Source organism: Alternaria alternata (assembly GCF_001642055.1).
Source record: "Alternaria alternata strain SRC1lrK2f unplaced genomic scaffold CC77scaffold_14, whole genome shotgun sequence".
NCBI lineage: Eukaryota > Fungi > Ascomycota > Dothideomycetes > Pleosporales > Pleosporaceae > Alternaria > Alternaria alternata.
In genome coordinates, this window is record NW_017306203.1 from 27,028 (window position 1) to 52,077 (window position 25,050).

The 25,050-nt window shown below is 51.1% G+C and overlaps 9 protein-coding genes across 9 annotated transcripts; 6 read left to right on the forward strand and 3 right to left on the reverse strand.

Moving 5' to 3' along the window:
- Positions 1-616: 616 nt before the first annotated feature.
- CC77DRAFT_1010030 (alpha/beta-hydrolase) lies at positions 617-2,005 on the reverse strand (the record flags this gene model as incomplete). Its single annotated transcript, XM_018523622.1, has 3 exons — positions 617-698; positions 1,035-1,889; positions 1,944-2,005. The coding sequence occupies 3 exons, from the start codon at positions 2,003-2,005 to the stop codon at positions 617-619; spliced, it is 999 nt and encodes a 332-aa protein (XP_018384199.1).
- A 744-nt stretch (positions 2,006-2,749) lies between these two features.
- On the forward strand, positions 2,750-4,078 carry CC77DRAFT_965786 (dihydroflavonol-4-reductase). The gene is made up of 2 exons (XM_018535719.1): positions 2,750-3,352; positions 3,403-4,078. Exons 1-2 carry the CDS (start codon positions 2,968-2,970, stop codon positions 4,062-4,064), a joined length of 1,047 nt encoding a protein of 348 aa, XP_018384200.1. The 5' UTR covers positions 2,750-2,967; the 3' UTR covers positions 4,065-4,078.
- Positions 4,079-4,991: 913 nt separating this feature from the next.
- On the reverse strand, positions 4,992-6,192 carry CC77DRAFT_965788 (pectin lyase-like protein; the record flags this gene model as incomplete). The annotated part of the gene is made up of 2 exons (XM_018535720.1): positions 4,992-5,560; positions 5,607-6,192. Coding segments are annotated over 2 exons (1,155 nt in total), but the record flags the coding sequence as incomplete, so codon positions are not given.
- Positions 6,193-8,850: 2,658 nt separating this feature from the next.
- On the forward strand, positions 8,851-9,977 carry CC77DRAFT_939441 (ATPase get3; the record flags this gene model as incomplete). Its single annotated transcript, XM_018534673.1, has 3 exons — positions 8,851-9,237; positions 9,291-9,880; positions 9,935-9,977. 3 exons carry the CDS (start codon positions 8,851-8,853, stop codon positions 9,975-9,977), a joined length of 1,020 nt encoding a protein of 339 aa, XP_018384202.1.
- Positions 9,978-11,912: 1,935 nt separating this feature from the next.
- On the forward strand, positions 11,913-13,141 carry CC77DRAFT_1021683 (alpha/beta-hydrolase). Its single transcript, XM_018525306.1, has 3 exons — positions 11,913-12,114; positions 12,171-12,305; positions 12,370-13,141. Exons 1-3 carry the CDS (start codon positions 12,027-12,029, stop codon positions 13,062-13,064), a joined length of 918 nt encoding a protein of 305 aa, XP_018384203.1. The 5' UTR covers positions 11,913-12,026; the 3' UTR covers positions 13,065-13,141.
- Positions 13,142-13,897: 756 nt separating this feature from the next.
- CC77DRAFT_1021685 (hypothetical protein) lies at positions 13,898-16,162 on the forward strand. The gene is made up of 3 exons (XM_018525307.1): positions 13,898-14,216; positions 14,268-15,469; positions 15,535-16,162. The coding sequence occupies exons 1-3, from the start codon at positions 13,986-13,988 to the stop codon at positions 15,968-15,970; spliced, it is 1,869 nt and encodes a 622-aa protein (XP_018384204.1). The 5' UTR covers positions 13,898-13,985; the 3' UTR covers positions 15,971-16,162.
- Positions 16,163-16,431: 269 nt separating this feature from the next.
- CC77DRAFT_965800 (hypothetical protein) lies at positions 16,432-20,523 on the reverse strand. The gene is made up of 5 exons (XM_018535721.1): positions 20,215-20,523; positions 20,085-20,117; positions 19,882-20,025; positions 16,859-19,813; positions 16,432-16,798 (listed from the first exon to the last, which is right to left on the reverse strand). The coding sequence occupies exons 1-5, from the start codon at positions 20,332-20,334 to the stop codon at positions 16,676-16,678; spliced, it is 3,375 nt and encodes a 1,124-aa protein (XP_018384205.1). The 5' UTR covers positions 20,335-20,523; the 3' UTR covers positions 16,432-16,675.
- An 81-nt stretch (positions 20,524-20,604) lies between these two features.
- Positions 20,605-21,931, forward strand: CC77DRAFT_1021687 (Arginase/deacetylase). Its single transcript, XM_018525308.1, has one exon. The coding sequence runs from the start codon at positions 20,999-21,001 to the stop codon at positions 21,887-21,889; it is 891 nt and encodes a 296-aa protein (XP_018384206.1). The 5' UTR covers positions 20,605-20,998; the 3' UTR covers positions 21,890-21,931.
- An 843-nt stretch (positions 21,932-22,774) lies between these two features.
- Positions 22,775-24,588, forward strand: CC77DRAFT_1032263 (HET-domain-containing protein; the record flags this gene model as incomplete). Its single annotated transcript, XM_018526722.1, has 2 exons — positions 22,775-23,565; positions 24,576-24,588. The coding sequence occupies 2 exons, from the start codon at positions 22,775-22,777 to the stop codon at positions 24,586-24,588; spliced, it is 804 nt and encodes a 267-aa protein (XP_018384207.1).
- Between the last annotated feature and the right edge of the window lie 462 nt (positions 24,589-25,050).

A 25,050-nucleotide genomic window follows, 5' to 3' on the forward strand; every position in this document is an offset into this window, starting at 1 on the left:
AAGTGTTTGAATAATTAGGCGATCGTGACGTACGTGTGATTTAGACTTCTAGTCGAACACGCCTGTGCTAGCTACCCACATACAAGGCTTACACTATCTACTACGCGGAGCAATTGGCTTGTCCACACTCGCCCGGATCAACTATTCCGTCTCTATTGATATCAAAGCATGAGACCCCCCATTGTATACCCGGCTCACAGATCAAGCACATGCCGCCGCGGCTCGGATAGTTCTAGACGTCGCACTATTATCAGCCGTTTTCCTTTTATCGTCCGACGAGACCCTCAAAGAGAGATGCTATTTTGCAAGGTCACTAGATAAGGCAACACTCACCGATCCTCCACAAGCAGCTTGACGCTTGCTGACATCTTGAGGGATAGCTTCGGACGACCGTTCCAACGGCACAGCAATCGCCAGGATTGGCAAGGCGGCTAGCATAGAGAGGCTTAGAACGAATTTCATCTTGGAAAATGATAGCGGCTCGTAGACAGGTAGAATATCAGGAGGAGGACGGTGTAGTTGAAGGATGTTAATCTATCGAGACAGAACAGCTTGTTTATATAACTATATTCCAACGGAGCAGTTTCTCGGACATCTCGGACATCGCGGAAGCCACCTAACCAGTACTGCCTTTGGTTTCGGCGTACGGTGCCTTGGCCCTTGGCAGTACACGATGCCAGCCCGCTATTTGCCACCAGCTACAAGACACAAATTGCAATCAAAGACGTTTGTAATCATCTTTGTACGAACCGGATCACGGCAACAAATGCTGATTATTTCGAAGTAATGACAGACGTTCTTACAGAGCCTGCCCTTGGACAGCAAGCGAAATGGTAAGAGACGCTCATAAGCACAGAGACAATATGTGGTGTAAGAGTGGAGACTTCAGACGCGCGTTACTAAAATACAAAGGAATTCGAATTACAACTCAGGTTACAGCACGCCCACCCATATCGTACACAGATAGCCGTCTAGCAACGACTCACCTCCGCAATGCTCAGCAATCCAGAAACCGTTCAAGTTCTTTCACATACTTTACAGGAGACTGGAAGAGATGGCCATGTGCTGAATCAGGATAAAGATGCAGCTGGGCGTCTGGCAGTCGCTGCTGAAGCACAAAGCTGTTACCCGTCCCCATGAGGATATCGTCTTTCCCATTCGTGACCAACAAGGGCACAGTGACGTTGGCCAACTGAGCGTACCGCCGAGGGTCCGATGCAAAGGCGGTCATCGCCGTGATTTGGGCTGCAACACCCGCACCGACCAGAAAGTCTTTTCGCGTCTCGCCCTCCATTTGACGTTCGTGTATGCGGTTCCACCAAAGGTTTCCTTGGGATCTGCTTGTGTTTGACGGATAGAAGAAGATACCAAGCATGTACTCTTCGGTGGGCTGGCGATCGGGCTCGCCACCAGGTCCCATGCCAGCGTCTGGTGCTGTTTGGAAAACATCTGGACCGTAACCCGGTCGCGCACCAGCTAGGACCAGCTTGTTTACCACTTGGGGGTAATCCATTGCGATAATCTGCGAGATCATTCCACCCATGGAGAAGCCCAGGATGTCGGCTTTGGGCACGTGAATGGCCGCCAGCAAATTCACCACCGTTGCAGCCATAGAGTCGAGGGTTGCAGGAACGCTACCACCACTGTGGCCGATACCGGTGTTGTCCAGCAGAATCACCTCGCGATTCTCCGCGATGGTATTCACAAGAAGAGGATCCAATGTGTCCATGCTGCCGCGGTAATGGGTCACGAAGACGAGAGGATTCTTCGACGGTTTGCCAAAGTGTCGGTAAGCGATTCGGGTTTCGTTCAAATCGACGAACTTCGTCCTGGAAGTTTGCGCCAAATGCAGGTGCGATGCGCCATTGGACATGCCAGTCTTTGCAGGCCTATTCAGGAAGGTCTTAGTCTAGTGTTCGGAGGACATCGTAATAGTGACTTACATAGGTGTTGCAACGGCCATAGCAGCAGCAGCAGCGAGGAGGTAGGAGATAAAGATCTTCATGCTCAAAAAATGGTAACGAAGTGCAGTCGCGATGATTTGATCAACTTCCAAGATGCTGAAAGTACTGTAGATACAAGTTCCGATGCGTTATGATTGTTGAGCTACCAGCAAGCTTTATATGGTTAAGGAGCTGTGTACTCATCTCTCAACATCAACACTCATGTGCAAACCAGTCGATGTCGCTGGTCGCCCCATCACCTTCGTGTCGGAAACTCGAGTTTGGCCGGTCGCAGTGCTGAAGTTACATCTTGAGCAATGACCAAACAGCGAACTTCACCATCTCTAGCTATGCTAGAAAAGGAAGTTTCTCGCAAATTAGACTCAAACACGGCGAGGGCTGGGCGTTCAGCGTACTGATCGTGTCGCAGCGGTTGAATGTATCAGTCCGCAGTCGACAGCCAATGCTTGCACTCGGGCGATTAGGTAAGGATCGTAAGGCGACGACAGTGGATTTTATCTCCCAAACGCCTTTTATCTCCAGGTTGTGTAGGCTTGGTCTGGCACTAGCACGTAAAATCGGTACTTGGGTGCTGTTCATTGGTTCAGAGTACCAGAGGCACGATTAGTGAACAACGAGAAGCCGCGGTCATCGTGGCTTTTGAGTCCGTGCTGGATTACGTCAGGTTTGACGGTACGTATCTTACATTCTGATTGGCACGGTCTCGGTATAATGTGGTGGCCGTGCCCGACAGTCAGCCCGAAGCTAGAGTACTCCCCGTGCAAGGACGTCCCGGAAATGCTTCACCTCCCCTATGCATACATGTCAACCAGCGCATTGGGGTTCTCATGAAGGACCCATGTGCGAGTCGCAGATGGCGCAACAATGTGCCGGTTCAAACTGGATATAAGGTCAATTGGTGACAACACCATGGCCTCCAACCCAATTTGTCGTCCACTTCACTCTCCACCTCCGCATCGAATCCTCTACCAAAACCATTCAAGCTTATTCACTCAATTGTAAGATGACGCAGACCGCGCTAGTAACGGGAGGTACTGGCTTTATCGCACTCTACGTTGTCAAATTACTTCTTGAACATGGCCACCACGTTCACACTACCGTTCGCAGTCTAGCCAATAAGAAGAAGTGCAAGTCTCTTCTCGATCTCCAAACTCAGTACCCGGACGAGCTCACCTTGTTCGAAGCTGATCTCTTGAGTCACGGCTCTTTCTTCCAGGCGATGCAGGGTTGCGATACTGTCTACCACATCGCCTCACCTTTCTTAGTACCACAGCAGATCAAAGATGGTATGAAAGACTGCGTCGAACCAGCTCTGAATGGTACTCGCAATGTTCTCGTCTCCGTAAACGATACAGAGAGCGTCAAACGAGTGGTCTTGACGTCCTCAAGTAAGTGATCCTATGCCACAAACCATAATGCCCTGCTAACAATCATCCAGTCGTGGCCATGTACGGCGACAGCATCGACATCCACAAAATGGAGAACAAAACGCTATCGGAGAGATACTGGAACACCACAAGCACAGCCACCACGAACCCGTACAGCTTCTCCAAAGTCGCCGCCGAGCGAGAAGCCTGGAAGATGTACGAAGCGCAAGACCGCTGGGAAATTGTCGTCATAAACCCAGGCCTCGTCGTCGGCCCCTCTCTTTCCCCTGAATCCGCTTCAGGCTCCCTGTACATGCTCGAGGCCATGTATCGCGGCGAGAACAAAATGGGCGTCGCCGATCTACACTACCCGGTAGCGGACGTGCGTGACGTTGCTGAGGCACATGTCATTGTGGGGGAAGATACAACTACAAAAGGTAGATTCATCATCGCTAGCGACCGTAGTTTGAGCTTGCTGGAAATGGCAAATGCCGTCCGTTCTGCTCACAAGACGCCTAATGTTCTGCCTACGCGAAACTTGCCCAAGCTGATGGTCTATGCTGCGGGACCATTCATGGGGTTGTCCATGAAGTGGGTTTCGAAGAACATTGGAATAGGGTTCAAAGTCGACAATCGCAGGAGCGTTTTCGAGCTAAAGATAAAGTATCGTCCTTTGGAGGATACGATGGCGGGTCATTACAATGAATGGTTGCGCAACTCAAGTAGCCACTAGGGTTATTACTGGACATCTATCTGTATTGCATGGGCTCCCAGGAAGAGCTCTGTAATGACTTCTTCCTCTCTTTCTCCAGATATTATTCTTTCAAATGTAAACACTAGGAAAACAAGTTTGCTGCATCTTCTCCAGTATCGGAACGAGATCTTCGCCCCTTTGCATGACCATCGCCTCACGCTGACATTTTCAAGTCCTTCATAATGCGGCGCGAATCTTGTTGCACCTTAACATGTACCCTGCCCACATCCACACCCACCAACTGCTAATCCGGCTTCAGAGTCTTGTCATCCACCATAACCAAGTCCAAATCCGCAGGGGACGACTGCAGCACCGTAGTCCCAAGCTGATTGAAAGAATGAGAAGGACGCCGCTTACTGGAGACGACAACAACACCAGCTCTTATGCCAGGCGTAAGCGTGTCGACCTTGTCGCAAAGACCAAGAGCTTCGGCGCCATGTCGCATTCCCCAGATAAGTGCGTCGCCACCTATCTATTCCCTTTTTGTTCCCAGCGCATCCTATTGTCGGTTCTAAGACACGATTCCTAGATATTTGGGTGGTAGAGTATTGAATTGTCTATCCGACATACAAAAGCACTGCAAGATCGAACATGAGTGGCAGAGCAGTGTAAAACGAGGTCGTTTCTTCGGTGTCACCCTGGCACGGCAGTGCCTAGTGCCTTGGGAGCGTAATGTTCCATGTTAGCACCCGACCTCAGAACGACGGGTTGCTAGCGCTTGGCGCGTCAGTCCAGTGGAGTAGACAATTACGGATATAATCCCCAGTGGTAACAAGTGATTGTTTTGAGGACTAGAGCCCATACAACAAGGATTTATAATAATGTACATGTGAAGAGAAGTAAAAATGTCATTGACATGATCTCAAGAGCCCACCGTTGCAGGAGTGTCCATATGTTCAGCGCCTAAATCCGACCAACACCAGCTAGGTTTTTGATGTTAGTGCTAGCTGCTGAGACTGAGGCAATGGGCTGGCCCTTGACGGTAGATATGAATGCGGTATCAGTTCCACCGAGCTTTCCGCTGGAGACAAACGTATTCATCTGGCAGTTGTGTCCCAGGCCCGTCTTGCAAGCCGTATTAGCGCTGGTTGACGGCGATCCAAAGAAAGCACCCTTGTTCTCGAGCAGAGGAGTGGTAACGGATTGAAAATAGTTGCCTTCAGCCACGACCTTTCCACCAGCCAAGTTGTCGAATGCGTGACCAGAGTTGGAGTACCAGTAGTTGTTGACTGCGTGGAGGAATGTGTTCTGGCCCACCTTGGGGCTTCGACCGCTGGTGTGGTGGATATAGTTGTTCTTCATTGTGACCTTGTCGGCTGAGCCATCGAGGTAGATGGCGTAGTAGTGGCGGTTATCACAAGTAGCAGACCATCTAGTCTGACCATCGAACTCGTTGTTGGATAGCGTAATGCGGCCAGCGGCACCAGTTCCGGCTACAAACATCTGGCGACCGATAAGGGAGAACTTGCAGTGATCTGGTCTGTTAGCGGAATTTCTTTTCGGTGAACAGAATCTACGTACCAACCCACAGGAGGTCAGACCCTGCATCCGTGGCAATAGCATCACCTCCCCAGATGTATTGAGGATTGATCTCGGTAAAGTGAATGTTCTGGATGATGATGTTCTTGGCCTTGGCAATCCGCAGGCCGCGACCACGGATTACACCTTTGTTGCCAACGCCGATGAGTGATTTGTTCGAGCCCATGTTGATCCCGTAAAGACCTGCTTTATCGTAGGATACCTGGATAGTCTTGACGCCCGCACCAGCGAATTTGGGCTGACACCAGTTGTTGAGATTGATGGCGTCCTGGCCACCCTTTCCTGGGCATGCGTTTGACGTTGGCCTGCAACCGTTTTCCACAGCCTTGCCTTGGGTACCCTTGAAGTTGTATTCTTTGTCAATAACGATGCAACGGGCAACATTGTCCGTGAGCCACGTCGTCAACTGAGCTACACTGGATGGCACTTGGCAAGCTGCTTTACCACCTCCAGTGACTCCAGTGGCGAATCCCTCAGGCTTTCCTTTCACAGCGTAACTTGCGCGGTTGCGAAGGACTGCGGCATCCACGCAGAGAGCACCTCCAAACATAAGAAGTGAGAGTTTCATGGTGTTGAATGATGAGAAATGAAGGTATAGGGTGAGATGTTGATGTGGAATGAGTATATGGGGTAAGAAATATGCAGAGAAGAGAATGATATGTAGAAGCAGTAGATGTTGGCGCTCTTATACCTATCTGTAATGAGATTTGTTGTCTCAAGGCGGCTTTTACATCTACTTCGAGAACGTAGTAGAGATTATTACAATGAGTTTCAAAGCGTACGAGTCATTACCCTTGTGCTGTGAAAGTACTAGTGCTTGTAGAGCAAAGTGGCGCACAGCCACTGTTACTAGCGTTGATCCAGATTTCGATCTGACGGAAAAACCTATGCCGACAGTCCGACCTTCAACGTTTTAGCTATAGTACGCTGAAAGCAGGAGCTGAAATGCCGTTGCATGGCTTCGATTCACAGCGCAGAGACATTATCCCTTCTAATTCAGCGCGAAGACATTGTCGCTTCTAGTTGTCCTCTATTCGCTAATCCGACTCAGACCTGTAGAGCGGGCAAGATACGTGAGACTCAAAAGTATCTGCTGAACAGCTTTGCCCTCGAAAACAAGCCTAGATCTACCCTGTTCAAGCTTTTCGGGTAATTGCTTGTAGTTCTGCTAGATTGCATTATTCTGTGAATACGAGTTTAATATACATTTCTCTCGGATACGGCAAACAGAGAGGCTGGTGTTTCATGTATTATCCAGAATACGCCGGTTTCCAGGGCTGTTGTAACGAGCCTGTCCTCTCGGTTCTCGCTATTCAATTGTTCCGATCGCTCTTTCGACGTGAGCATTCGTACGAGATACGGTAAGGAGGAATGGATGCCTTGTATGCCTGAGGCAGGATAGATAAATCCGATACCAACAACAGCAACCTTCAACCACGGATGCAAGCAAGATTCAGCGCCTGTGCTTTCCATAACACCTATTCCGACTGGATCATCGGTGTTTTGAATGAGGTCGAGGACTACGGTTGAGGGCTGCTTGACCAGGATTGGCCGAACAATCCTGTTCTCATACATGGAGGTGGACATCTTGAATACCTAAACACACTTGGTCTCGAGAGAGCAGGTTTCAACGTCACATCAAAACCAGATGCTGATCGACGTGACTTTCTGCGTCGCCCGGATGGTTCTTTGAGTGATCCTGTTGGTGGACGGAGCGCGATGGGGCAGGCGAATATGGTCGTTACGCGGCCCGCAGTCACCCATGTCAAAAGAGCGCTGAAGCGGGCGTCGGTGGAACTGCACCGGATTAGTGTGACTTCAGTACAGGAGGCAGCATCCGGTCGGCTCTTCCTCGAGGATCTCTAGAGCCTTGACGAAGGAGGAGACCTTAAGATGGAGTATGCGACCCATATCCTGTACGAAACGAGTGGCTTACTGCAGAATCGCACGAGAATGGTGATGGGACTGTTTTCAAAGCGCGGGAGTACGCTAGCAAGCACACAGATACGCGGTTTATCAAGATCATGATGGATGGCAACCCCATCGTTCCTTCACCTACGGTGTCCAACCTAGGCGAGAATGGTAACATCGACATGGCGCATATTTTACAAAAGGATGTTGCACCGAATTTGCAGACATGGGATGAAGCGGGTTTGACGTGCAAGATCCATGTTATAGGCTCTGGCGAGATGAGGCAGACATTGAACAACCTTGAAGCGTTGCGGAAAGGTAATCAATACGGGTCCCAGCATAAAATTTCGGCTGGCCCAAGTGAGTCTCAACGTTATCTACCTTGGTTGAAAGCGCGTACTGATCGGGGGTTTAGTGAACATACCTAGATCTCGTGAACTACAGCTGAAGATGTCACCGGCTATGCATTTTACCACCAAGTTCCCTCCCTCGAACCTAGGATTCAACTTCTCCGACTTAGTCGAAGCGGGGAACCTCGTCACAATTAGTAGCGATTTGGCTTTTGGAATGACATGGCCTCTTTTCCTGTCGGTTGCTTACCTAGTGGAGGACATTGGAGCCGATCGTACGATTGAGATGCTGACGATAAGCGGCGCCGGAGCTGTAGCGAGGGACATGGTAAGTACCGATCCGACAAGCCTACTCTAGTGTAGTCTCCTGATGAGAATTGCTCTAGCGATATGGTACCATTACCGTCGGTAACACGGTTCCATCGTTGACATGGACAAGGCGGTCGACGTCAGGCCTGGCTCGAGTAGTGTTCTTGCTGCGAGTCGTGTAAGTTGTTTGGAGGCTTCGATATGTCTATAATCACAGGTGGTGCATGTTAAGGTCACAAAAGAAGCCGTAGCGAGATTTGTTGTGAAGAGTCTGGGTCGACAGTTTGGGTAATGGGGCGGGCAAAGTGGATCGGCCACATGTGGCTGTGCAGTGACGCATGACGCGCCTGCCCGCAATCCCACTCCGTCAACTTTCTTGCGCGTCTGGTTCCACCTGCAACACCGTCAACACAGAACATCATCGCTCACTATACCTGTAGACATATTGTGTTCACGCATATGTAAGTTTCCCCAGTCTTCCAAAAAGAAGGAATGGGGCGTTGCGCCGCTTCGAAGGGTGGGCGCTTGCGCTGCCCCTCCGAAGCTTCGGGAAGCAGGCGCCATGTTTGAGCTGCAAAGGATTCCACTGACAGCCACCCGTGCAGAGAGACGATATAGCTTCCACGATACGACACACGCTCGCAACCATCGCAAACATGGCCTCAACCGCGCTCATCGACGCCGACATGGCGCCCACGCTCCAGTCCATCCTCGACCAGAAGACGCTCAGGTGGATATTCGTCGGCGGAAAGGGTGGTGTGGGAAAGACGACGACATCGTGCTCTCTCGCCATCCAGCTCGCAAAGCACCGCAAATCTGTCCTCCTCATCTCTACCGACCCTGCGCACAACCTCTCAGATGCCTTCAACCAGAAGTTCGGCAAGGATGCGCGCCTCGTCAACGGCTTCGACAACCTCAGTGCCATGGAGATCGACCCCAATGGCAGTATACAGGATCTGCTAGCTAGCGGTGCGGAAGAGGGCCAAGATCCCATGGCTGGCCTGGGTGGCATGGGCAGCATGATGCAAGATCTGGCCTTTAGCGTATGTGTGGCACAACATGTCCCCACGACATGGAGACTGACTACCGACAACAGATCCCCGGTGTTGACGAGGCCATGTCCTTTGCCGAAGTGCTCAAGCAAGTAAAGTCCATGTCCTACGAAGTCATCATCTTCGACACGGCACCCACGGGCCACACACTCCGCTTCCTGCAATTCCCCACCGTCATGGAAAAGGCCCTGTCCAAAGTCTCGCAACTCTCTCGCCAATTCGGCCCCATGCTCAACTCCTTCCTTGGCGCCTCCGGCCGCCTGCCCAACGGCCAGAACATGGACGAGCTGGTCGAGAAGATGGAGAACCTGCGAGAAACAATCGGCGAGGTCAACGGCCAGTTCAAGGATGCGGATCTGACGACGTTTGTGTGTGTCTGCATCCCCGAGTTCCTGTCCTTGTACGAGACGGAACGCATGATTCAGGAACTCAACAGCTACGAGATTGACACACACTCCATTGTTGTCAACCAGCTGCTGTTCCCCAAGCAAGATAATCCCTGCGAGCAATGCAATGCGCGACGGAAGATGCAGAAGAAGTACCTGGATCAGATTGAGGAGCTGTACGATGAGTTCAACGTGGTCAAGATGCCGCTCTTGGTCGAGGAGGTGCGGGGCAAGGAGAAGCTCGAGAAGTGGGTATCCAGCACACCGTATCGCGATTCAGATTGTACTAACAAAGATTCCAGATTCAGTGAAATGCTCGTCAAGCCTTTCGTCCCACCGCAGTAGGCCCGTGCCGTTTGTCAAACGTGGTCGCAGATAGGGCTAGGCTTGCGTGCGGGAGAGCCTCAATCCCCCCTTGGACGCCGCGTCGAGCCAGCGACAGGGCTGAAGATGCCGCGATGCCATATTTTCTTTGCCGATTATTCACCGTGTTTGCCCTTGTACCGTGCACGTCCTGTGCACGTCTTGCGATACCATGTGGTTCTGCGATTTCGCGTTCTTTCCCCCACATCACGACTCAAGCAGCACGGAGTTCTGTACTTTTAGCGACTAGTTCCGATCTATCGCGCTCGGTGGAAATAAAACACCCGTCAATTGACCCAAAGCAGTAAAGCTTGAGAAATATCTGTTTCCATTCTTGTCCATATTTTCCTCCAGTTCATCTTGTTGTTGTTGCTGTTGCACAGATATACCCAGTGCGCCAGACTGGTTGTTGATTGGTACAAGTGGGGCTCCGCAGCTATCTAATCGCAGCGGGTGGAAATGAACATGCTTCGGATCTTTGCGCTTCTGCCAAAGCAGGAAAACTGGCAATTATCTAGTCTCCTTTCTTGGTCATGTCCGTGGGCAGCTGACTTTGGATATACCTGCAAGTAAGCACGCGACTCTTGTTGAAGGATTCGGAGATATACGTTAGCCGCTGACGGCCTGACCCAGGAAAGACGCCATTTATTGGGGTGCATTTAGCCCGCCATTTCGAATGTTCCGACAATTGCGCACCCCGCATAGCATAGTGCGGACTAACGCAAAGAAGCGCTGACACCGAAGAACTTTGCTTCCACGACACCACATACTTCGGGGCGTGAAGAGCTTTTGGTCTGCTCCGTGAGTTTCGTCGTCTACTATGGGTACGTACCTGCCTGAAGTAGATTCTGGGGCGCATGGTGTGGCTACGTCACGCCTTTACCCCGCAACTCTCAGCCCCATCAATCGCGATGGCCATCGCATCTTGTATTCAAGCTACATTGTGCGCTTTCCAGCCCCTCAAGATACCGGTGAGGGAGACACAGTCATGATGCACAACAGCTGAGCGACAGTATAACGGCCGTAAGACTGCCTCCGACCTGAAGATCGCATTCTCCATTTCCAGTGCTCCGGTACGCGAAGGTCTAATGCTGATGTCAGAAGAACTCTACCTCCATGCCTCGGTATCTCCGTTCATTGGACGTGGAAACAAGCTGGTGTTCGTCCAGCCTAAACAGGAACAGGTAAACGCCCTCTTCCATGCACGCACGCTGCATGCGGTAGTGTGCGGGATCATGCGTTCGCCGTGTCGCGTGCAGTGCACAAAAAAGAGGCGCCGAGCGTCGAACAGCGACAACTAATTATGTCCAAGAAGTGGCAGTTGACGCGAGTGATGCGACGGGCATATTGTGGGGGTGGCAAGCACCGAAGAGAAAGCAAGTCGCCAACAACACAGTTCTGCCTAGACTGCAGGACAGACGGCGCAGAACAAGTCCTTCTCCACGCATGAGTAGATCAACGAGGCTGAGCCAGTTTCATCTACACAACATGTTCCTGTGGCTTACACACATACCCCAACGTCTATGCGTTAATGCAATCGCCTTTTTTGTGGCTTGCGCGAGCGAATCTGGAGCCCAGCGGCGAACTTTCTAATCTTAGTAAAGCCACGTTGTGTGACACACAGGCACCATCCCGGATCCTGGTCAAGATCGGCACACCCACACCAAAGCTACGGGAACCGGGGTGTAGGATGGCGCTTGTCCAGGGGGGGGGGGGGGGGGGGGGGGGGGGGGGGGGGGGGTGCATGCATCCACACATCAAAGCTACGGTAGATTCTTTTTACCTTTGACCGCCGGGAGTAGGCTCAGCCGTTGGGCTGGGCTTGGTAAGGTGTGACCGTTGGACTTTAGTGGAAATGAATATGTATATAGGTTGTCGCGCATCGCCTCTGTGTGAGATTCAGGTCAGATCGTTCGCGTGTGGTCTCTCCCCTCCTCTCGTGTGGATATCGGGTTGCTTGTTTGCTCCGTCGGTGCATCCTTGTTGTGTAGAGTCGATCCGGCAATTCCGCAATACATCAGTCACCTCGCAATGGCATCTTCCCTTCTTCGCCTGAGCGCTTTATTGCTCGGTGCAGTTCACTCTGTCACCGCAGTGCCCGTCGAACTCAATGGCAGAGGTATATAGTCCCACACTAGCAAGTTATACCGACTCCAACTAATCCACACCCTCTAGCCGTGTCAACATCCGTTCTCTCTCAATTGGAATTCTTTTCCGAGTACTCCGCCGCAGCCTACTGTCTCGGCAACAACAACAGCCCAAACACCAAAGTCACCTGCCCACAGGGAAACTGCGCCCGCGTAGAAGCAGGTAAGCTTCAATTCCGGACAAGCATGGAATGTACGTGATCTAATATACTGACCCTTGCCACCAGCAAACACCACCACGCTCTCTGAATTTGAGAACAGCATCGCCTCCGACGTAACCGGCTTCGTTGCAACCGACACAACCAACCAGCTCATCGTAATTTCCTTCCGCGGCAGCCGGAGCGTACGCAACTGGATCACCAACGTGCAATTCCCCGTGATACCAACCTCCATCTGCGCTACATGTTCCTCCTCGCTCGGCTTCTGGAACTCGTGGCTCGAAGCCCAGAAACCCGTCTTGTCAGCTTTGGACACGGCTCGGAAGCAGTATCCCAGCTACAAGATTGTGGCTACGGGACATAGTCTGGGTGGCGCACTGGCTAGTCTTGCAGCGGGCTATCTTCGCTCGACTGGTGTGACGGTCGATTTGTACACATATGGTGCGCCCAAGATTGGTCTCGCTGGTGTGTCTGATTATATCACTGCGACGGGTAAGGGAGAGACGTACCGTGTTACGCACAAGAATGATCCGGTGCCCAAGTTGCCGCCTGCGTTGTTGGGGTACAGGCATATCTCACCAGAGTACTATGTTACTAGTGGGAATGACGTCGCTGTCAAAGAGGCGGACGTCAATGTGCTGACGGGCAACCTGAACTTGAAGGGGAATGAGGGGGATTTTGGCGTGGATATTGATGCTCATTTGTGGTATTTTGGGGCAATCAGTTCCTGTGAGGGACAGGAGGGGATTGAGATTAAAGCTTAAATGATGTTTATGATTATGAGTAATTAATGTATATATCAAGCCTACTTTGCTGTGCCTGTGCTAAAGTGCAATCTGTCTGATGATAGCAAAAGAAACAGTGGTGAAAATGAGAAGTAGAACGACAATTGTTTGGGGATGCTAGAGTAACCATGGAGCTGTCTATCTAGGAACGCAGGGTAATTAATCACATTGAGATTTTATCGCGCTATGGAAAGAGTTCTTGTCTGCCAACCACCGAACGCCTGGTTTGCCTCGTCAGATAAGACTACGCTCCTTCTAGCTTAGCCGCCCTGAAGGTCAGCACATCAGACACAATGCTACCTCGTCTCTCTACGTGTGTGCGATTTGCTCACCAGTATGTGTCCGCCTGCGAATAACGATTTGCAATAGCCGCAACAACAAAGTACATCCAGAGAGATCTTGGAAAAGATCTGTCTTGACGAGACCAGTAAGTTGAATTTAAATGGTGTCGCGAGCATACCTCCAGCCTTGTGTAAGTTGCTCGGCTAACAGATATGTAGTGTTTTTGGTATATCCTATTGACGGTTGCCTCTACATCCTCGCGCTGTATGTATTGCCAAAACCATGAGTGGCACGTTGCTTTTGCGTTATCACATACCATGATCAGCTGAAGAGGACGCCCTGATTGGTGCGTAACACATCAGCGGCTGCATATTTAGCCGCTTTGATGAGTGGCTATCACATGCTTGCGCCACCCGAAGCTCTCGCAAGGGCTGGCTGTCAGCTTGGTCCTTGGGGCGAGATTGATGCATTCACCGGAAAGCCAACGCACCCGATGATCGCGCATAGGCGCAGAGCGTATCATCGGTGTTCCTACTCTGATATCTATCGAGGTCGCCCTTTCAAATTGCAGGGAAGCACTTGCTTGTGATTTCGACCTCATTTCCACATCTCTAAAGCATGAACGATTCCCAGCTACAGAATTTCCTGGAGCCCCTTGGCCAAGGCTCATCATGGGCAGCAAAGTGTGTAAGACGCCTTCTCGAGGCTGAAAACCTCACAGACATAGCCGCGGGTCTGGTCGCGCAGAACGGCTACAAGCCCGTGGAACTCGTCAAGGATGTATGGAATGCATGGGGCATTGATATGAAGACTTGTCATTCATACTGCGGCAGATCGAACTTCCCCATGGTATAGCGACAGGTGCTCTAGCCTGCCCACTTCAATGCTGAATCCTAGCAGGTCTTTGATTTTCCAATCTTTACATCCGGTGTGACAAACTACTTGTTACCGTGGCTAGGCCTGACAGCGCAACTTCCATACGAGACGGGATCCCCATCCGGGGACTTCGAAAGCTTCTGCCTAGCCGTTGGAAGCCCAATGTTGACGACTTTCTCTCTTATGTCTACAGCCATGAACGCACGCACCACGTCGGAAGCATTCACTGACCTACTCAAATCTGACTATCATCCAACATCCGACATGAAAGAAGCGATAGTGTCAGCGAAGCACTTTCTTAGCGCCTCTCAACAATGTCCTATCAGGATTCAAGATGATGACTTTCGAAAGCTATTCCGCGATGATGAAAAGCGGCTACATGACCAATGGGTACCTCTCGCAAGGCGTCTCGATGACACTCGCCGACCGTACACCTTCTCCCTCTTTGCGCAGACTTTTTTTGCAGTCGGTGCTTGGGTTTTGACCATCATTGGATCGTATGTTACATCGCTCGGTCAGCATTCCGAAGCTCTCCTGCTCTCTTCTGGCACGCTATGGACGTGGTTGATTCCGATAGTCTTGGGTTGGATGGCTGTCGGAATGCAGTCACGACCGAATACGGTACAAGACGCATTGCGAGGCGAGAGGATAAACGGGAAATATGACCCAGTGAAAGAAGTGAAAGCACTGAAAGCCGAATCTGGCTTCATTCGACTACCGTCAAGGAAGATGAAAGATGCCTTATTAGGTAAAATTCAAGGGGATGAAGCCCATCAAGGCCCTGTCTATAACTATGCACGTATCTTAACCTATCCAAAGCTACGAAACAGAGTTCTTAGAGCATTTGAAGACAAACTCAAATTGCTATCTGCACAGAAAGCTCAAACAACTAATTCTACTCATGCTTCGGATCCCGATTCAGCTTCGTCTCGCACACGAGCTAGCCCTACTCGATGCCACAATACTACCAACAATAATCCAGCCTTGCCCGAAGATTGCTCAGATCTTGGAGAGGGCCCACATCTTGAACGTGGCTCAAATTCCGAAGATGATCAACCGTACATGCAGTGGAAGGATGTTAGAGGAAACTCCGACTGGGTGTGGAACTTTGTGGTCTCTAATGCCATCGCTATATTTCTTCAGTGGGGTGTCACTGGGTCTGCTATCGTTATATCGTACCTGACGGAGGTGCGTGGCCTCGGCTGTCGCTCTGGTAGTTATCTACTGTAAGAAATGCTCTATCACGGACTATATCGTAGTCATGCACTAACTTTGTACTCGTACTGTTTAGGTACGGCATACTTGCTACTTCCGCTCATGTTCTTCTACTGACATCAGTGTTTCTCTCACACGAGGTGATGCTTGGGTATCAGAAAGAGCTCATGGAACAAGCCGAGGGCGTAACGCACAATGGCGCCCGCAGCAGCAAATGGATTCCTCGACTCGCCGTGGCTTTTCGATTTTTTGGTAAAACTATTGCCATCGTCAACGCCATCTGGATCATCTTAAGCTCTATTTTCGAGCTGATCGGGTTCTACGAAAGTTGCTGGTGCACTGGAACAGTTTTGGGGCTGGGTAATAGGGCTTGGGTCGTTCTCTTTGTTAGTGGTGACAAGATGCGAGAAGAAGCTGAGGCATCTTGGATTGGTGGACTTGCGATGAGCTTGTTCACAATGATCCTTACGTACCTTGTTCTGAAGACGTATTCCCAAGGAAGGAAGAACTGATTATGTAAAACATTTCCGGTGGACAATTTTCCTATGTACAATAGGAGTCGGCCTCCTTACTGTGTTGTTTTAATTTCGTGGAGTAGCGTAAGAACTGACAGCAAGTATCTTGATAGAGGAATTTCCTACTGAACAGAGTATTTCTCCACACAGAGATAGACAAGACATATGTTGTACATTCACTCACGAATCAAGTATTCCATGTGTCGCTGTTGTCGACAAGGTCCACACGCTCGCTCGCCTTGCAAACCGCTCTTGGGTTTTTGACTTTTGCTAGGATCTAGAGTGGTAAGGTCTCTACATTTCGCTACGGCCTTTCGCACTGCTATGAAGCTTGCACTGGCTCTTATTATATACTATTCTTTCGTCTACGCCTGTCTTTTAGTCCATAGCACGACAAATCTCCTAGTGTTGTTAGCGTTCTATCATTTCGAACCAGGGCAACACTAGAAACATCAAGTACCATAAACCAGACGATTGATTCATCTTTTAAAAAAAAATCTACACATGCAACGCTAACACACGACACCATCCCATCCCCGTCTCTACCGACGAAGTAGTCTGAAGCTTAGCACACTTAGTATACAAGAAAGCATCAAGCGGGCGCTTTGCCCCATTCTTGATAACGCCAGAACAAAAACAAAAAAACACACACATCAACATGCCCCGATTCCCTTCCCACACCCACTTCATGCCAAAACAACACTACTTCTTCTTGCCCTTGCCTTTGCCCTTGGTCGCCGAACCATTCGTAGCAACACTGCTCGCCCTACTCGGTGTCGCACTCGCCGGGGAGGCCTTGGCTTTCACTGTATCGAGTTGCTTGTTCTACGCTCACGTTAGTATCACCAACAACAACCTCCAGCAATCGAAGAAGATTCAACATACCTTGACCCCATTCTTCGCCTTCTTCCCCTTTGGCTGCTCAACCTCCTCTTCCTCCTCCGTCTCCTCGTCCTCATATCCTCTCTTGCCATTTTTATTCTTGACATCGCCCTCACCGAGCTCCCTCACAATGGCCGAGATGAGCGTCGTGCATCGCCTCCCAATCTCCTGCGGTGTGCGCGAGAGGAAGAACCAGTCGAAGCGAAACAACGGACTCTCGCGAATCTCATCGCGAATCTTCTCGTAGATAAACTCGCCCTCAACACCATGCTTGTGCAGCATGACGACGAGGAACTTGTCTTCTTCCTCGGTGTACACCTTCTTGTTGGTAGTCGAGACGGTGTACTTGATTTGCATCTGCTGGAGTGGCATGCGGTACATGCCAATCTTCTTTGCAATGAGCCGTTTCTTCTCTTCCGACTGTCGTACACGCAGTTCCCCCTCTTCGATGACGCCGAGATGTTTCTGCCAGTTGTCGAGTGTCTTGTACTTTTTCCAAAAGACTTTAGCGTAGGCCTTGATCTCGTCGGCGTCTTTGCCGTCAACTTCCTCCGAGATGCCTTCGTAGTTTTGACGACCGTATTTGGCACTGCCGTTCAGAAACTGCTGGAAGTCACGCTTGTTCCATTCAGGGAATCCTTGTTCGATCAAGCGTTCCTTCTCGGCCTTCTCCTCTTCCGTCAGCGGCTCTGCATCATCAATCTCCTGCTGCGCAAGTTGTTGGTCGGCTTCTCGCGCTTCGAGGTCTTCATCCGGACCATCTGGGAGAGGAGCTTTCAGGTTGTTCTCCTTGCGGTACCATGCTGTCTCTTTATCTTGAAGAACCGCTAGTCGATCAGGGAAGAACTGGTAGTCGTGAATGGTTATTTGCTTGGGCGCGCGAGGTATCCTAGGCTGCTTGTTCTCGGTTCGTCCACCAGTGACGAGCGTCTTTCGATAATATGAGTCAATGCCGTAGTTTTGCTCCTTGCGTTCGCGCTTCGAGGGATTGATCCAGGATATGCCGATCTCCTTCTTACGTGGCTGGAAAGTCTCGCCGTTCCACTCGTATGTTGAGTCCGAGGTGAACTTCTGAAGGTCGTCAAGACCAAGAGTCTCGTACCTCTTGTTGAGCTTCTCTGTCATTTCTTCACCACGGCGCATGACAGCTTCGAAGTCGTCGTCGGCGAGTTCGCCATCGGCGGCTGGACCGACGGGTCCCTTGCTTGCGAATACTTTCTCGGCTCCGTGCTGAATCATGGTCAGAAGTTCGTCCTTGGAAGCGGCGTTCTTGACAGGTTGTTGCGAACGACCCTGCTGGATGACTAGCTGGTCGAGACGCAGCTTCTGTGCAGCACGCTCAAGCACCTTCTCCTCGATAGCCATCTCGGTAACGAAACGGAAGACGTAGACCTGCTTAGTCTGACCGATACGATGAGCACGGTCCATGGCTTGAAGATCAGCTTGTGGATTCCAATCACTGTCGAAAAGGACGACAATGTCAGCAGAAGTCAGATTAATGCCCAATCCACCAGCGCGGGTGGTCAGAAGAAACAGGAACTTCTCCGAGCCTTCCTTGTTGTAGTCGTCGATGGCCTGAATACGGTCCTCATGGGCGGTCGAACCGTCGATACGGCAGTATTTGTAATCGCGCATGACTGAGTAGTCCTCCATAATGTCCAGAACACGACTCATCTGTGAGAAGATGAGCACTCTACTGCCCTGTGCCTTCATACGCTTGAGCAGCTTGTCCAGCATGACCATCTTGGCAGCATTGGTAACGAGATGTTCGTCGGTAGTGTATGGCGGACCAGGCTCGGCGCCTTCGAAGAGGTATGGGTGGTTGCAACATTTGCGCAGCTGCATGACGATGTTGAGGAGGCGAGTCTTGGATTCCTTGTTGCCAGCACCGCCGTTCACAGCGTCAATGTCCTTTTCGAGAATCTTCTTGTACCACTGTACTTGCATGTCAGACATGCCAACGTATAGGTTGATCTCTTTCTTGGGCAACAGCGACTTCTCGACATCGGCCTTGACACGTCGGAGCAGGAAGGGTCGGAGGACCTTGTGTAGTTGTTTGACGACGGCGTCGGAGTCGGCGTTCTGCTGCGAGAACCAGTCGTCAAAAGCGGCGGAGTCTCCGAAGACGTCAGGGAGGAGGAAGTTGAGTAGAGCCCAGAGCTCGTGGAGGTTGTTCTGGAGAGGGGTACCGGTGATGAGCAGTCGGCTTCGAGAGTTGAACATGCGAACCATCTGTGCTAAGGACGACTCTTCATTCTTGATACGATGTGCTTCATCGATGATGATGTATTCCCATGCGAACTTCTTCAAGTGCGACTTCTCGCGCAAGATCATCTCGTAGGACGTAATACAGACATCGAAACCGTCAGGCACCAGGCGCTCCTTGATGAGCTCGGCACGAGCATCCTTATCACCCTGGAGGACCAAGACGTTGACCTCGGGGCACCACTTGGCGAATTCGCGCTTCCAGTTATCGAGGGTCGACTTGGGCACTGCGACCAAGTGGGGACCGTGGATGCCGGCAATGTAGCGTAGGTAGCCGACGAAAGAGATGGTCTGGAGAGTCTTTCCAAGACCCATCTCATCGGCGAGGATACCAGAGATACCGTTCTCATGTAGGGAGATGAGCCAATTGAGACCAGCGACCTGGTAGTCTCGCATGGTGCCGCCCTTGATGAAGCCCGGCGACTCCCTGAAAACAGTCTCGTTGTGTCCACCGTGCTTCTCCTCACGCACCAGCTCGGCATCCTCCTCCTGCTCAGTCTTTCTGCGTCGTTCCGCAGCGGCGCCGCCTTTCCGTATCTTGCTTGCCTTGGATCGCTTGGTCTCTTCGGCATCCTGGCGGTCGATCTCGGCGAGAATCTCCTTGATGCGCGGGTTGGGGTTCGTGTCGATGAAGTGGCGGAACAGGTCAGTGAGACCGAGGAGGTATCGAAAGCGGCGAATGGTGTCGTCTTCCTGTAGAGAGAAGCCAAGTCAGTCTTGTCACTGGTGAATGCAGTGCGATGCGCAGTGACGTCGCGTACCTTGGACGCCCTTAGACCCTCAGCCTTCTTGCCGTACATGCTCTTTCGCATGTTCATCTCTTCGGCGCGTCGCTTTCGCCCGTCGAGTGGCGCGTTGTCCCCTGCGACACTGTTTGCTGTGGTGTTGGGGTTGGTGTCGGAATCCTATGCGCGTGTTAGTCCGTCGACTGGGTGAATGCGGTGGGAATTCGGAGTCATCGTACTGTGTAGTCTGGGGTATCGACGTTGTACTGCGCCTGCAATGTCAGCCCATGTCCTTCACTTGATCGCGCCTTCCACCACCTTGACGACTTGGTGTCGCGGCGAGGAAGGCGCGAACGGGGTCGTGCTTACGCCAAACTTCTTGAAGCCGCTCATTGTGTCGTCTGGCTGGTCCTGCATCTCGACATCTGAATGCGCCGACGCCTCATCCGACGAAGGCTCCTCCTTCTTCGCAGCGGCCTTCCGCGGCATATTGCCTGTTTGGGCTACTCGCCGCGTATAATTGGGTGAGTGATGTGACGACAATGGCGCGGTCGATTATGTGCCGTTTTTCGATATGTCGGCGTGTCGAATGCGATGGCGTGGACGCGTTTGGGACGTGTTCGTGTGGCGGCAGAGGTTTGCGCAATGTATCGCAGGAGTAGTGACAGAATAATGTGGACAGCCCTTGGCGCGTCTGGAAGAGGCGCGCTTTCCTCTTTGTGGCCGTGCTCACTACTACCCCAGGCCGGCAACACTAAACCAGCATTTCCATTCGCTTAACAGATCACCATCCACGCGTTTTCAGACTCCTACAGTAACTGACATGCAGACGCGATACTGATAAAAGGACGAAGAAGGGTAACGCGTGCGCGACGCGGTATTGGGCATGACGTCAGTGCAATCATTTCTGAGTTGAATCGTTCGGCATGGCATTGAGGTTTACAAAGCAAGAGTAGAGCCCCTCGCGAGTCGGCTATACAGAAGAGCAGACAAACTACACCACCAGCCGAGCTTGTTAAGCATCAAGACTCTATTCGGCGTTTCTCTCCACCTCTGACGTCACTACATAAGAAAACGATTGTTAAACAGTTAGAAAAAGAATTGACATGTACAAGACTACTCTAAACGTTTACTCTACCACCATATCCTCAACATGCCTGCCACATCGCTCACCATAATCTTTTCACCTTACCACGTCGGCGTTCGCGACCACCGCGTCGGCGATGGCCCAAACCGCATCCGCACACTCGGTCTGGTCTCTTCGCTCGAGAACCTAGGCATCAAAGTCGACATCGACGAAATACCTCCCGTCGACGACTTCGAAGGCGAGATAGGCCGTTCATTCGAAATCCTCCGCCTGACCTCCCTGGCCGTCAGCAAAGCGCAATCTAACAACTCGTTCCCTTTTATTCTCTCTGGCAACTGCATGGCTAGCGTGGGAGCGGCATGTGGGTTAGGCATCAAGGATCTCAACTTCATCTACTTCGACGCCCACGACGACATGGACACGCCTTCTACGAACCAGAATGGTTATTTCGATGCCATGGGTCTAAGTATGTTGGCGGGGAAGAGCTGGCATTGGCATACGGAGCAGATACCAGGATATGCACCGATGAAGTACGATAAGAGGTTCTTGTATGTTGGGCTAAGAGATGTGAACGAGGTACAGCGGAAGACGGTGCAAGAAGCTGGAGCAGATGTGATATGGGGTGATGCTGAGAAGGCTGTGGATTTCCCTGGCGAGTTGCAAAAGCGGCTTGAGGAGAGAGATATGTCGCCTTCGCTCGTGCATCTTGATTTAGATGTTCTAGACAAAAGTGTAGGCGTGGTCAATGGGTTTGAGAGCGAGGGCGGGCTGCAGGAAGAGGATGTAGTGCTGTGCATGAGTCTGTTGCCGAAGAAAGCCACTCCGGTGTCTTTTACTATGTGTTCTTTCAACCCGAATCTGGGAGATGGGGATAAAATTGCTGGCATAGGTATTCGTGCTGCTGTGGCATTTGTTGAGTCGTTGATTGTGGAGAAAGTGCTGTCAGCGCAAAGCTAGCAACCGTAAGAACAGAAGGCCCACTAGACAATCAAGAAAATGGTTACGCTTGATGCCATCAACGTCTGTCAACGGATGGGAGGACAACAACTTTGGGTCTCGGGTTGGTCATACGCTTCTCGCAATGTGCAAAACGTGACGGCGCGGCGCGGCGCTGTGTTGAAAGACATGGCAGTTTCCCAGAGCCACGGGCTTGGGAAGTCGCATCTCGGCCGCCTTCCCGCCAAGTCGCAACCCCAAATCGCCCCACCCACCTCCAATTTCGCTAATCCCCGTTATCAATAGCAATGACCAACATGAAATTACGCTCATGCACATTTACAGTTCCCGATTCTGCACGGCGCTGAACTGTTGTCCTTCCTACCAGATCATCAACGCGCGCCAGCTGATGCGCACATGATGTGGTCTGGAGGGCTTCCTGGACGACGCCCGTCCGCCTAGGCAACAGCCACGGCGTCGACTAGATACCGCACCATGATCATATGGTTGGCCCTCTGTACCCTCCCCTCCAGCTCCGTTCGTTTTTTGTACAGACGCCATGCATAGCCCCGCCGTGTACGGCCTGTCTGCGTGACGGGGCTGAAGCAGCTCATGCTTGGTCGCGAATTGAGCGTTTCCTTCTCAGCCTCGGAGGAGCATAGCCCCACTGCTCATATTGATCCTCATCAGTCGTTTCAGCCGCACCTTTCGCACGTCGTCTTGCACTTCGACATTGCTCACGAATACGATCTTGACACGCTACTACTGAGTGCTGGTATCATCTCCGTGCTAAGCCCAAACCCACAGTGCAAATAACACCACCCATACCTACGCTGTTGCATAGTAACGTCACGATCTCGTTGAACTTGTTCTACCCTACAGACGACAGCAGCAAGGAATTCTCAAATGCGCCTCATCAATTGCTCCACACTCCAGCTGGAAGAGTTCTTTGGTGATAAAACTCCACGCTATGCCATTCTGTCACACGCTTGGGGCCACGACGAGGTGTCCTTTGCGGATCTCTCCTTTGGTCAGCCTACGACCCGATCTGGCTATAAAAAAATCGAATTTACCTGCCAGCAAGCGCTTAGTGACGGGCTCAACTACGCATGGATTGACACCTGCTGCATTGACAAAAGTTCTAGTGCAGAGCTGTCCGAGGCGATCAACTCTATGTTCACCTGGTATAAGGACTCAACTATCTGTTACGCCTATCTCGCCGACGTCTTGAAACCCAGCCTGGACGAAGATTTCCCCAAGAGTAGATGGTTTACACGAGGATGGACACTGCAAGAGTTGTTGGCGCCACATCATGTCGTCTTTTATGACGAATGGTGGGACTATTTGGGCACAAAAATTGGTTACAAGGAATGGATAGCAGAGATTACGCAGATAGACACAGATGCTTTAATTGACATGCGGAGTCCTTGGTCGTCCGGGACGGGACTGGACTCTTTCTGCGTAGCCAAAAAGATGTCATGGGCCTCAACGAGACATACGACACGTGTAGAAGACATCGCCTACTGCCTGCTTGGAATATTTAACATAAATATGCCACTTTTGTATGGGGAGGGCGAACGGGCCTTTCTTCGTCTCCAGGAGGAAATCATCCGGAAGACCGCCGATGACTCTATTCTCGCCTGGGGCCTGGACTCAGATATGGATGATCCTCTAGGACTCATCCCAAATTCTGTGAGGTACTCAATGGGTGATCGCGTTCACTTAAGCGATTTTCTAGCGAGCTCTCCCAAGGACTTTAAAAATTGCGCTGGCTTGAAAATTACCATGGAATCAGCCACGGCGTTCACACTGACCAATACTGGATTACAAATCCAACTACCCCTTGTTCGTGTACCACGGGTGCGAGAACCCCAGGTCGGCAAGCATTTTGACCCAAACGAGGACTATGGATGGATCGGTCTACTCAATTGCTCGACAGGATCGAACCTTGAGTTTCTCGGTATCCCGCTGATTGGAGCGTACGACTACAGCTCTAGCAAAAGAGTCTCTCGCGCCCGGGTTCAAACTTTCAGATCCTCCTGCCATACAGTGACTCTGGGTTCGAGAGTCGCTGTAAGGTCCACTGTCGAGGCAATCACAATTACTCGGTTTGACGGAGGCCTCAGGGCCCGAGACTCTTACGAAAGCTATAGGCAGATTGTAGTCAACGATGATGGTCTCCAAACTCTGGGTTACCATGTCGAGGGTTGTACCGCATGGACCGTCGAGATACTTAAACCATGGTCTAGTATCGGTTCCTGGGACGCCAGAACGAAGATTCTCACAGTGACGGGGCATGAGGATCCCTCGGAGATAATCGGAGTATACTTCGAACCATCATTGAGCAGACAAGGCGCCAAGTTCACGGTGTTTCTGCGTAATTCGAGCAACGGTTATATGATTATGGTACGAGAAGGAGATGCCAATGGCTTTTCTGAAAGTACTATGCGCGCTCTCATTGAACACGAATGGTCGGCATATGACATGAAGAAATTTATGATCTATGACGAGACAAGACAGCCGCACCATGTCGAAGTTGACGTTCAAGAGAAAATAGTATATAAGCATCGGCTCTTTGAGCTTAATGTTGGTGCGACTCCCAACTTACATGATGTTGTGGCACAGTGGGGAGGGCTGGGTATGTATGTGGGGGCAGGCTCGACCCGCGATTGGGGGATGGGTAGGTAGAGTAAATCGAAGTTTATAGCTATTCTAGGTAGGCAGGTGTCTAATAAGGTATCGCAAGGTTGCTTCTAGCTCCTGATACACTCTTCGGCTTTGCGATATCACGTGAATATCTACTACACCACAATATAGAATGGGAGTCACGCCGAAATCAAGCTACGTGAAGTTACCATTGCCTGGCAGTCAGCCTCTTAGCAGACCGAGTCATGGAAGCATCTAAACGATCATGCCATTCAATAATTCCTGGCCACAAAGTTATGTCGCAGGGCATCATTAAAATTGTCTCTCAAATGGTCTTTTTTGGAGGCAGTTGCAATACATGCCCCCTCATTTGAGCATGACAGGCAAGATTTGCGTCGTGCGAAATTGGAATACATGTGAGATGACCTCTAGGCGGCTTGCGAAAGTCAGAAGCCGCGAGTGCATCGGTGTGAGTGTACTCAGAGACTAACTGCGCAGACTACTATCGTACCAAGTGGACCCACGTCATCGGTACA